The sequence below is a fragment of the Epinephelus moara genome, chromosome 20 (genome assembly GCF_006386435.1).
Source record: "Epinephelus moara isolate mb chromosome 20, YSFRI_EMoa_1.0, whole genome shotgun sequence".
NCBI lineage: Eukaryota > Metazoa > Chordata > Actinopteri > Perciformes > Serranidae > Epinephelus > Epinephelus moara.
In genome coordinates, this window is record NC_065525.1 from 42416823 (window position 1) to 42429869 (window position 13047).

General features: G+C 42.8%; 1 protein-coding gene across 1 annotated transcript in view; it reads left to right on the plus strand.

The window, feature by feature from the left end:
* met (MET proto-oncogene, receptor tyrosine kinase) overlaps positions 1-13047 on the plus strand; it is an 86459-nt gene that overhangs the window by 41534 nt on the left and 31878 nt on the right. The window contains exons 4-10 of the mRNA XM_050072845.1: positions 2769-2894; positions 3309-3485; positions 6783-6940; positions 8632-8746; positions 10256-10392; positions 10790-10954; positions 11365-11464. Coding sequence (XP_049928802.1) covers positions 2769-2894; positions 3309-3485; positions 6783-6940; positions 8632-8746; positions 10256-10392; positions 10790-10954; positions 11365-11464 — 978 coding nt within the window. The remainder of the gene's footprint in view (positions 1-2768; positions 2895-3308; positions 3486-6782; positions 6941-8631; positions 8747-10255; positions 10393-10789; positions 10955-11364; positions 11465-13047) is intronic.

The window sequence follows — 13047 nt, forward strand, 5'->3', positions numbered from 1 at the left end:
AGCAGAAACATAACTTGTTTCTTCATGTGCAACATGTTAGTCTGGAGGTTTAAACTGGTGTCCTCTCACAGAGTTGGTGATTCAAACTAAACTTTCATCTCTGTCAGAGAAAACTGATCTGAGTTCAGACTGTTTACTTACAGCACAGCTACACTCACAGATAACTGAGCCTCCTACCTGCCTGTCAAACACCATCAACCCACAAACCTTTTCCAGTCTGGACTGAGTGTGAAGTCCGGCGGCCACTGGCTGTGAGCGGAGCTAGCTGCTAACAGCCACCGCTGCAACTAACAAACTCCACAAATCCATTCAGCAGCTCCACCATCCACAGTCAGACACACACGGCTAGTTATTTACTGTTGAATTACAGCTCACAACTCGCACCAACGACTGACGCTGCTCCGTGCTGACTGTGTCTGCTGGCTACTGAAACATCCTGGTGCCGACTGTTTACTGGAGTTTACCAGCCTGCTGCTCATGCAGCATTTGAAGATAGGCCTAATTGCAAGCATGGCTGTTCTCAGCTTTCAATGTCTGATAGTTCACCACTAATATTTTCGTCTTGTCTCAACAGCAAAAATGAAACAGATTTCATTTTTTTATCAAGATCTATTTTTAGCTGGTCATCATCTCTGTTTGGCATCAAAAAAAGGTCATTGACGAATCATTTTCAGCATAGTTTTTGTTAACGAAATTAACACTGGTTCATGGATCAGCCCACTGGTTGCAGCACGCGGCGTGTTATAGTCCACTAGACCTTTGTACACTGTCATTGGCTCGCCATGTAACGTTAGTAATGTTAGGAAGTCTGGAGAACAGGGGAATTTGTAACAATGGTCTTGTCCACACCAGGCAAATCATTCAAGTTGTGGGAAACATCACTTTTCTTTGTTTTGTGTGGATCATACACAACATGAGTTTCAATTTTCTGATGATACCTGCTGCCTGCAGGTTCATCCAACCCTTTTGTGTAGTCATGCTTCTCTATATCAAATTCAAACAGTATATAGATTGATTACTTCTTTCCCTCCATCTGAATTTTGTGCACCATAACAGTCATGGCCTACACTTCCAAATGACAAATTAATTTAAAAAAACAAAACAAAACTGTCAGCTAATAACATTAGTAGTGGCTGCATTCCAGTTAGGTGCATTGGGGTAAGAGCCCTACGCACTGAAACACCTACAAGTAGCAGACACATCATTAGTGGTATTAGTTACACCTGTACTTTTTCTGCTATAACAATTCAAAATGTCTAAAGTGACAAAGCTCCTTTAAGACATTTATGACTCTGGACTTTGAGGAAACATTGTAATGAAGTTAACTCTATGCAGCTTTGCTTTAAGCCAAACTCCAGTGAAGGTAATATCCAGGGAGAGATGACACAATCTGGAATCGTATTCCTTCAACCAGCTCCCTGTCAAGGTGTGCTGGAGCAGCGCCAAAAACGTGTTGATGTCTTCCAGTTTTTTATCCTCAAGGCACAGTTTATCCTCTGGCGATGCTGTGAATCTATTGTTGTGTATTCCAGACTCCGTATAATCTTTCCTCTGTATTTGTTTCATGATGTGTATCAGTGTACAACGTTGTTAAGCATTCCAGATAAACACAGAAACAGTGGAAAAACAGCGGTGGTGAGTGAATCCCACCTCCTAACCAGGCGTCCTCAGCTGACCTGTGGGCTGCTTGAAATTTAAAAAATAGGGGAAGTTTTCAAACACCAAATATCTTGCGAGACAGTCACCTCTTGGCTTTAAGTACGTCTCTTTGATTTGATTAGATTGTACTCAGGGTTAGATAAAAGAAAACACTTAATCGATGAAGTGGCTGTTTGTTTGTTTGACTCAAGTCACAGTGCTTATGGTAATGCACAGATTTGATTGGCTGAGTAGCATCATGTGAGTTGCTTTAAAGGGATAGTTCAGATTTTTTTGAAGTGGGGTTGTATGACTTGACTTTGACTGAACTGAAGCTGTTAATGGCGTCCCCTGTTGGAACTGGTTGCGTGACGTTAAAGTAAAGCAGTGAAAATACTCTTAATATTGCGTACGCTTACACTGATAGTGATTTTTTTTTAAGTGGGACTTTTTTAAGTGGCTAAATACATTTTGTTTCTGCCACCAATCCATGGCAGTAAATTGTTTACCCTCTGTGTCAGACTCTAGCCTGCTTCTCTAAACTGGGGGCGTGCAGACTGACACCCACTGTATGTAATACACTGACTGTGGATAAGTACCACATACAACCCCACATCAAAAAAATCCGAACTATCCCTGTAATGCATGCAAGTGGTGTGAGAATTTCCTGGTCTGCTAAAACAATGCCTCAAATGCTGCACCAGTTAAAATAGAAATGCTCTGTCAAGATTCAGAGAGGTATGGCAGGTTATTTGTGGATTTCTGTGGCATCTACTCAGAACTCAGAACCGCTACATGAGGGTGGTGGAAGATGTGCATGGTTGTTAGTCAGTGTCAGTAACTCAACACTGAGTGACTCATATGTTTAATGTAAAGCTCAGTGTCTAAACTAAACTCTGATTTTGGCAGCTGCCACCAGCCACGATAAGTTTGTTGTGTCTGGTTGGTTACCTGTTTGCTGATCTCATTTCTAGTTGGCTCGCTTCCTGTTCTACTATAAGTAAATTTAGTTACACTCAATCTGAGCCAAAGATACAGTCAGCTGTGTCAGAGTCACGACAGTGTTGTTGCTGTTGCATCAACAATGCCCCCTTAAGGATGATGGCAGTGATGTGTCCTCCTGTTTCTAGGTGCTGTTCTCCCGATTTGCGTCTCCTCATGTCAACATCCGCCTGGACTCCAGACCCGTCTCCGCCGTAGCGCTGCTGGACACTGACGGCTCAGATGGAGCCCTGCTGGTGGCCACAGGAAACAAGGTGGGCTCAGAGACACAAAGATTAAGGATGAGAAAGCATCGTTTGTCCTCAGCAAAATGAGGAGAGGCTTGAGAAGATTGTTTTGCCATGTAGAGAACGTATCAGTATTCTGCACATTCAGTAGTTAAGACTGCCCTGTGTTCCTCTCTGAACCAAAACAAGACAGTAATCCGCACACGTTTCTTTATTTTCTTTTGTTAGATGATTAATAAAACACTTTTATTAACTGAGAGCAAATACACAACAGCGCAGATGGAGCAGAGCCAACAGATGAAAGAGAATAATGCTCCTGGAGGTTTACTGCGAGCGTTCTGCTGTTTAATGCTTTAATCCATCTCCGTCTGAGGGGAAACATTTTGTGTCGGACAGAAATAAAGAATCACAACTGTCTTCCTCACGTCTTTCTCTCCCTAGGTCACTAAGGTCCCTCTGATTGGCCCCGGCTGTGATCAGCTGACCACCTGTACTTCCTGTTTGCTGTCGTCACGGGTGACAGAATGTGGCTGGTGTGATGGACGCTGCACCAGAGCCGACCAGTGTCCCTCCTCCTCAGCGTGGACGCAGGACTACTGCACACCTGTCATCACGAAGGTAACCACAGCGACTGGTCACCATGGTGACGATCAGGGCAGGAGGATGACTATTTTTACTCCTCACCACACTTTCACTGTTTTACTTGAATATGTTTTTATGCCTTCACACAAGTATCCGTCCATCTGTCGATCAATCAGTCCCTTTCTCGTGAACGCCTCCAGGGAAATTTGGCACAAACATCCACTTAGATTTAGATGAGATTTTGGCCATCAAAGGTCACTGTGACCTCATCTGTGTCATTCTTGTGAATATAATATCTCAAGAACGCTTTAAGTCATTCTTTTTTTTTTTCTTTTTTTTTTTTTGGCACAAACATCCACTTGATCTGAGCCATGAAGTGATTGATTCTTGATGGTCAAAGGTCACTGTGACCTTGCATCCATCTCATTTTCATGAACACGATATCTCAACATCACCTTGGGGGCGTTTTCTTGAAATTTGGCACAAATGTCCACTTGAACTCATTGGTGAAGTTATAAGATTTTGGTGATCAAGGCCCAAGGTCACTGTGACCTTTTTGTGTCATTTTTGTGAACACCTTAGGTGAATTTCTTCAAACAGACTAATAAATGAACTGATTAGATTTTGGGAGTAGTGTGTCAAAGGTCAAAGTCACTGTGACCTCAACTGTCTTATTCTTGTAAATGCGATATCCCAAGAACACCATGAGGGAATTTCTCCAAATTTGGCACAAATGTCCACTTGGACTAAACAGTGAAGTGATTACATTTCACTGTGACCTTGCATCTATCTCATTCTCGTAAACGTGATATCACAACAACACCTTGAGGGAATTTCTTCAAAATTGGCACAAATGCACACTTTAAGTTGAACCGATTAGATTTTATGGTAAAAAGTCACTGTGACTTCACACAATGTTTTGGCCATAACTCATAATTCATGCGCTACTTATGACAAAACTTGACACAAATGTCTAACAGGATAAAATAATGACGTGATGACATTTTATATCCAAAAGGTCAAAGGTCAGCTTGACTGTGACATCATCATGTTTTAACGTCATATCTCAGGAACAGAAGGGGAGACATTTGGTCAGATACTGAATTGGTGACTCTAATCTTGAAACTGTGCTGATTGTATAGATCTTCTGTGTGTGAAGCATCCATGTTTTCACTGACATGGATGGAGACTGTCAGAGACACTGGACTGGTTTTTGGAGGCATACAACCATGAAGTGGTAATTCTACTTTTAAAACGAAACATGATGGCAGTGTGAGAATTTTAGAATTTCCTACATGTTTAAACTTATCAGCTCTCCATAGTTCCGCTCTGTGCTGTTTCAACACTGTGTCAATAACCTGAGCCTAAAAGTAAACTTGAGTAACGCTGCAGCTTCCTGCTGACTCAGTTTGCCGGGACACCTATCATGTGGTCACATCGTGCCGGGCTCAGACTTTGTTCAGACTCTCTTTCACTCCTCTTCTTCCAAAAACAGCTCATCCAACCTGTCTGTTGAAGTCTTTATAGTATATTTGCACTGTGTTTGTCTCTACAGTGAGGCGTTTGTGAAGGTCACAGTCCTTCCTGAAATACCAGACCTTTTACAGCAGCACTGTCCTGTTTAACACTGCTGTGACACTGAGAGACTTTACTGAGCTCAATGTGGGTGGTGTTCATTGTTTCTGACTTTAATGCTGCACCCCGTGCTGTCAGACTGTCTCCATATAAAAAAGAGCTACCTTCACTGCCCTAAATGCAACAAAATGGGTTAATGGAACGAGAACCTGTAAAAACACCTCCTCCTCCTCTGGGACTGTTTTAACAGGCTGCATTTTGAAAAAAGATGAAGAGAGGTTGCATGGAGGTTTCTTATATAACACGTAACCTACTAGATGTAATCTTTCAAGTGTCATAGTGTACATTCTTTAGTCTAATGTCAGAATACTCTCATCTGTATCACTTACTTGCAGTGTCGTTATCTAACAAGTAAATTAATTAAATGCCGAAATGAAGTAGATAAATTCAAGTAGATATAAGAAATAACATCATGACAATGGACAAAAACAAACTCCACAATACTGTTTTACTCTTTAGGTCTCAGAGCATCATTATTAAAAAGAAATGCCTTTCAGAAACAAAATCCTACTCTACCCAAAAGCTGGTTGATCAAATATATTGATTATATCAGCCGTCAGTCCAATCAAAGGAAATAATTGACCTTTCATGGACAGAAATTCCATCAGGCTCTGCACTGTCATTTGCCATTAGAATGATGGGATATAATATGGTACAGGGGTCCCAAGGGTCATTTCAATCCTTGCGAATTTGAGGAGAAACAAAATTACCCCTTTAAAGTTTTTATAATAGATGTAAATTAACAAGGGTCTTTGAAAGTGCATACATGGATATATATGTATATATATATATATATATATATATATATATATATATATATTGTGCAAGAACAGAAATTGAAGTTCTTTTGACTGCCATTGTCTGCCATTACTGTAACATAGCACAACTGAGCAGCTTGCCAATTCTCATTTTAAATTTTTTAACAATAACTAACCTTGATCCGGGTCTCAAGCCATGTTGGGTCCTTGAATTTGAGGGAATTAGGCCTGGGAAGTCTTTGAAAAGTCCTTAAACTTGAGGTTTAAGAAGGTGTGGGAATCCTGTTTGTAAATGTAGGATGCTTTGCAGCACAAAGATTTGATTTGATACGATACAATACGATACGATATACTTTAATGTCCTTGTAGGGAAATTGGTCTTGGACTCAGGAGCTGCACAAATATTGCTGCCTTACAATAATATTATGGCAAAAGATAAACTGATTTATTACTATTTATTACTTATTTTTATATATGAGTTGGTTCATGAGTGCACCTGAATTCTGTTGTATGTTTGTACAATGACAGTAAAGAAATCTGAATCTGATTTACAGCACAGATTAGACTAAGACCTCTGTAGTTTCAGATCAAACAGGTTCAAAGGTCATTGCAAGGTACAAGTAGTGAAAAGCTAAGGGATTACTCACATACATAAAGTTTAACCTTCCAGCAAAGACAACGACAAAACAAACACACCTGCAACAACACCAGGTGGAGCAGCAACAACATCCTCTCCAAAACAGGAACCAAAGAATTGATGGCAAAAGTTGTGTTAATTTTGAGAAAAATTAGCTCTGCTCCACGAATGTGAGACAGAGACCAGTCATGGTGATCGTGGTCTTAGTTGATGACAGGGATTATACCATGGTATGGAGGGGCATTTTATCATGATCTCAAACTGATGATTAAATGTTTAAAATGTAACTTGTGTGTTCATTAGGTTTTCCCAACCTCTGGACCAATTCGAGGCTCTACAGTGGTGACGATGTGTGGGCGCAACTTCGGCTATGACAAGACGGAGAGCTTCAAGGCGTCCCTGGTAACAGTGGAGGTGGCGGGAGCTCCCTGCAAACTTTCCAGACTCGACAACATCAACAGGTGTGTGTTTGTTTTTGCTTCCACGTCTTGCTTAATAGGGCAACACATTCTCACTCCGACCTCGTCACATATCGACGTTTGGTCCTGACTTCAGCCAACACACGCACGTGGTTGGGTTTAGGAAAAAAGAACACCATTTGGCTTTATGATTATATGGTAAGCGAACACCGGCCCCCTGGATGTAAGTCAGTGGTGGTTGGTTTCCAAAAAGTGGAAAAGTCTCGGAGCAAAATACAGAACGAGAGAATAAATTATAGAAGTGTTTGGACAAATTTGTTTGCTTTATCCACCACCGCTGCAAAGTTGCCAAACAATCCCAAATAGCACTCTATAGAGTAGCCACCTTGTACATACATGTTAATGAATGCTCAATTAGACATATTAGTAATGTTGATAGGATAATTATACCTCAATGGGCTGTGTTACCTTCATTATAGGGCTCAAATATACTTTGTGGCTCCATATTTTTTTGATATTATTCTATTTACTAATACAGGCACATGTTAATCTGCTTTGCTCCGATTGCACAAAAAATTGTGTTATGATACTGGATGTTATGGGGACTGTAATAAATACATATTCAGAACCTACTGTTCTGGTTTCATAGAACAGTTGGAAAAAAAAATTTTTACTCAAATTGTTCAATATTTTGATGTGTTTTTTATACAATGCAAGTTTTCATAAAATTAGATTCCCCTTGCTCACACAGGGCGCATGCAGGTCTTTAAAATGTCTTAAAATGTCTTCAATTTTATAAATATAAGGGCTTAAAAATCATTAAAGGTTTTAATTGTCACAAACTTTTTATCTTATTTAATTTACTAATTTTCTAACTTCTTTTTGTCAAATTGTTGAAGCTCTTCAATGTGAAAGTCTGCATTTTTGATGTTACAAATCTTTAAACCTAGTGTGAATTTTTTTTGGTTTAAAATCATCTTGGAAGGGTTTTAAAAAGCATTAAATTTAAGTGTCTAATAAGTGCAGACACCCTGTTGCAGTATCATAATTTATCGCAATATCTTGAATCATTACGTGTGTATCGTGATACAGATTTTATCACCAGATTCTTGCCTATACACAGTCCTACTGAACCCATCCTGTGTCTCTGAGTGCTTTGTGTGAAGTAATTAATGTTCTAGTTTTTGTATGTCCGTGTGCACGTTATACTGGCATTATATGTGTATTCTGAAATGAGCATTTTCTTCTGCACAGTATCTGAAAAGCACCTTTGAGAAGCAGAGAGGAACAGAGTGTGCACTAAGCGGTGGGTGTTTACGAGATAAAGGGACCCGTACACTGGCGTCCTATAGGGGCAGAGCGGGAGTTTAATAGGGGTTATTGTGTTGAAGGAAGAATGTTAAGAAGGCCCCCCCTCTGTCCCGCAGCCCGCCGCATTCAACACATGACTCCCCTAACTGAAAAATTGCTGGGAAAAATCGCTGCATCCAGACTTTCCACCCTCCCAAATCCACTGGAGCCATGTCCCATTCAAAAGCCCCTTTTGCTACGAACAACCTCATTACAAACCGAGGGGGGAAAAAAATAAAAACACCGCCCACCCAGTCCAAGATGAAGATTGCCTCTTTGTGCATTACTGCAGGGCAGAAGATGATCATTGAATTAGGATAAATGCTGGGTGACTGCGGCAGGGTATAATGCCTGTGTGTGTTGTCTGGGGGGGGTGTGTTTAGGTGGACTGAGATGCAGTGTTCCCCAGTGTTCAGTGGGAACTTCACCCCATCGGGACACACAGTGAAGGTCACCAGTGGCCACAAGGTATCCAAGATGGAGGGCTTCTCCTTTGTGGTAAGAACAGTGTTTTTCCTTCTTTCTGGTTGCACTTTGTGAAAAATCTGTGCATTCTGAAACGGTTTCTAAAAGTCTGACAAAGAAACAAACAAAACCTACTGCTCAAAAAGTTAAGGGAGCACTTAAATCACACATCAGATCTTGATGAACGAATTGTTCAAGTTGAAAATCTTTACTGATGTACATTGTATAATTTGTCAAGAACAAAATGATGTAACGATGCCACAACTGAGGACTGGATTCAAAATCACACCAAAAATCTCAGTAAAACATTGAAATCACAGACTGATCCAACTAATCATGTGACTCAGTAGTGTGTACGGCCCCCTCCTGCCTGTATCACCTCCTGACAACATCTGGGCATGCTCCTGATGAGTCGGTGGATGGTGTCCTGAGGGATCTCCTCCCAGACCTGGATCAGGGCATCAGTGAGCTCCTGGACAGTCTGTGGTGGTACTTGGTGGTGTCAGATACATAACGTCCCATAGGTGCTCAGTTGGATTTAGGTCAGGAGGACGAGAGGGCCAGTCAATGGCATCAGTGCCTTCGTCATCCAGGAAGTGCAGACACTCTGGACACATGAGGCCAGGTCCTGCACCAGGAGGAACCCAGGGCCCACCGGCATAAGGTCTGACAATCACTAACAGCAGTCAGGGTACTGTTGGCTCTGACATGGAGGTCTGTGCAACCCTCCAAGGATCTGCCTCCCCAGACCGTCACTGACCCATCACCAAACCGGTCATGCTGGATGATGTCACAGGCAGCATAATGTTCACCACGGTGTCTCCAGACTCTTTCACGCCTGTCACATGTGCTCAGTGTGAACCTGTTCTCATCTGTGAAGAGAACGGGGCACCAGTGGTGGACCTGCCAATTCCGATGTTCTCTGGTGAATGATGGAGCTGCACGGTGCTGGGCTGTGAGCACAGGTCCCACTAGAGGACGTGGGGCCCTCATGCCACCCTCATGGAGTCTGTTTCTGACAGTGTGGTCAGAAACATGCTGGCTCTCCCAGTGTAACGGCCAGTCTTCTGGTATTTCCGCCATGGTCTTGAGACTGTCCGGGGAGACACAGCAAACCTTCTTGTGGCTGCACGTATAGATGTGTCATCCTGGAGGAGCTGGACTACCTGTGCAACCTGATTGGGCTGCAGGTACGGCCTCATGCTGCCAGTAGTGACAAGGACACTAGCAGAAGACAAAACCAGAGAAGAATCAGTCAGGAAGGATAAGGAGAGAGCAGCTGTCTGTGGACACCACATGTAAAACCAGTCTCTTTCTGGGGCTTGTCTTGCTTTTGCCTCTCCATTGCACCTGTTGTCACTTTGATTTGCACCAAAGCAGCTGAAATTGATTAGTCTTACACTGTGACCATTAAGTGTTCCCTTCATTTTTTATCATCCAAACAGTTGTATGAGGATATGTGGTAGCGATGCCGCTCAGTGTATTTGTTGCCAATTTCAATACAGAGGAATATCTAAACTGTCTGATGGTCTCTGCGTCTAGGACCCTGAAATCCATGAAATCTTCCCGACATTTGGGCCGAAGTCTGGAAACACCATGCTGACCATCAGAGGAGCCTTCCTGGATACTGGGAACAAGCGAGAGGTGACGATAGGGAAAGCAGCCTGTAAGATCCAGAGGTTGGTTCACAGTCTCGTTTTTATCATTTCTCTTCTTTCTCTTGTTTCTTTTTCTCAAAGCTCTTTGTAATCAGGTTTGTCTGTCATTTTCTCTGCTTTTTTCTTTCGTGTAGATTGTAGTGTACACAGGCACTGTACAGGGATTGTGTTTGTTCCACATACTCAAATGTGTCTTGACATTACTGAAATTTCACTGAGAAAATCTAACCTATGAACCGTAGGACGGGCTATAGGTCAAAGGTCTTTCTTTCTTTTCCCGCTCTTTGCCTCATTCTGTCTCCTCTCCTGCTCAATTAGAAATGCATGAGTATGAGACAATGGCTCCCACTGTACAAACTAACACAACAATATATCCTGTGTGTTTGCTCACTCCCCTCACCCCGACCTACATCATCAGCTTGTCGTCCGCCATGCTGACCTGTAAGACGCCGCCAAACGCTGTTCTCTCCAAGCAACCCGTGAAGCTGACGATTGACTCGGTGGAGCGCCACACGCCTGCGCTGTTCACCTACAACCAAGACCCCATCATCAACAGCATCCAGCCGTCTCGCTCCTTCGTCAGGTCAGTTATAATCATTCTGAATGGGGGTTTCAGTCTTATCCTATTCTCCATGTCTGTGTTTTGGCCACACTGAACTACTTGTAGGTTTCAGTTTTCAGAAATGGTTTAGATATCAGTATTTCTTAATGTCAACTTGATAAATTTCCTCCAAATCTGAGCTCTTGCGTGTTTCTTCACCTAAAAGGAGATCTGAGAGAGGGAAAGTGAGGACGACTGTGACTGAGAATGTCTGTGGATGAGGCAAGACAGATTAATGCTTCAGTTTTACAGCAGGAGGAAATGAGTAGGAGGTGACGAGTGGCTCTAAACTGCTAACGCTAACAGCAGGTCCTGTCCCAGTGGGGATCTACTGTGTCTCTGTCTGATGCTAACGCTAACATCCGTTCTCATCACCCCCTTCCTCACTGTAGCGGAGGCTGCACAGTGTCGGCTCATGGCTTCTTCCTCCAGTCCGGCCTCCAGCCCCAGATGGTCCTCACCACCGGTCAGGATGCTCAAGTCTTCCATGTGGTGAGTACAAGAAGGGTTTCTTATCTCCAAATGAGATATTCGTCATTTAGATTACAAAGTTTGCACAAGTTTAAGCCTTGATGAAGCAATAAAAACTTCCTCTCTGAGCAATATTTCCCAGCAACAGAACTTTAACTTGAACTCCAGAATATTTTAAAGGAATACTTCACACCACAAATGACCATTTGTGTATCACTTACCCACTCCATGTTACGCTGAGTTCGTGAAGAAAATGTTGTCATATTGCATGCCTCTGCGATGAACGAAGAATCGAATGTAGATAATTCTTGTTGAATTGGAGTCACAGGGGTCCACGTTTAACAGTAGCAAAACTATATCAAAACATCTGTTTATAAACTCTCACACAACTCATGAAGTATAATCCAAGTCTCAGTTATCCAGTCGTATGCTTAGTACTTCCCAAACAGCCCTTTTCCAACGGGGAGCTGAACTAAAGTGAAACTTATTTGTGCTGTCTTGAAAGCCAGACTCCATTCACAAAAACTGTAGTTTGACATCGCTGAACACAGAAGCTGCTGGGCTATCGTTGCCTCCATCAGTTAATTTATTGTGTAATTGTGTAACTTTGGCGTTTTAAAGGGTTAGTTTGAAGTCACACAACACAAACACACTAACTGATTGAGGCAGTGGTGGACCAGCAGCTTCCATTTTCAGGGAGGTAAAATTACCTAATTTCTCAATGGAGTCTGGCTTTGAAGAGAGCACAGAAAAATTCACTTTGTTCAGTTCCCCTTCAAAAAAGAAAGAAAGTCTGTTACAGAAGTACTAAGGATACGACTGGTTAACTGAGACTTGGATGATACTGGGAGAAGTTCTCCTCACAAATTCAACATGACACAGGTAGAGTTAATAATAAACAAATGATCATTTGCGGGGTGAAGTATTCCTTTAAGGTGCTGTCCATGCATTATGACTGCAAGAACCCAGTGCAGGTCGAAAAAGTCCCTGCTCCTGAGGTGATAGTTTGTAGGCTGCAAACAGGGAAGACCTCAGTTCTGTGCAAGGCTAATGGCCAATTTCCACCAGATGCGTGTTGGTTGCGTCTCCGCTCCGGCACGGCAGCGGAGCCGATAGGATTCCATTCTAGTCAATGTGTGTGTTTCCACCGGCTGCGGCTGTGCTGCGTTCCGGCTCCGTCTCAGCTCCGGCACTCCGGAGCCCTCCGGAACAGATACGCAGGACTTCTATTTTTGCCGGACGCCGGAGCACAACGCAGCAATTCAGCACAGAGCAGATCGTGCGGGGCAGGAAGTCGTGCACAGAAACACAATAAAACATCCGGTTAATTTTCAAAATAAAATACACAGTGTTCACGGCGGATCATATTTCCCTGCACTACACCTTAAAAACTACATAATGGGCGGAGGCAGGCCTGAAGTCAACAGGTCAGAGGTTTTCAGACGTCATTTCACCCCGTGAACACCATGGACGAGGAGATATTAATCATGGCAGTGCACCCAGATGTCTTCCGGCGGAGCTGCACCGCACCGTACAGCAAACGCAGCCGGTGGGTATTGACGGACAGCGGAGCACGCAGCGGATAACCAGCGCTGCCGTTCCGC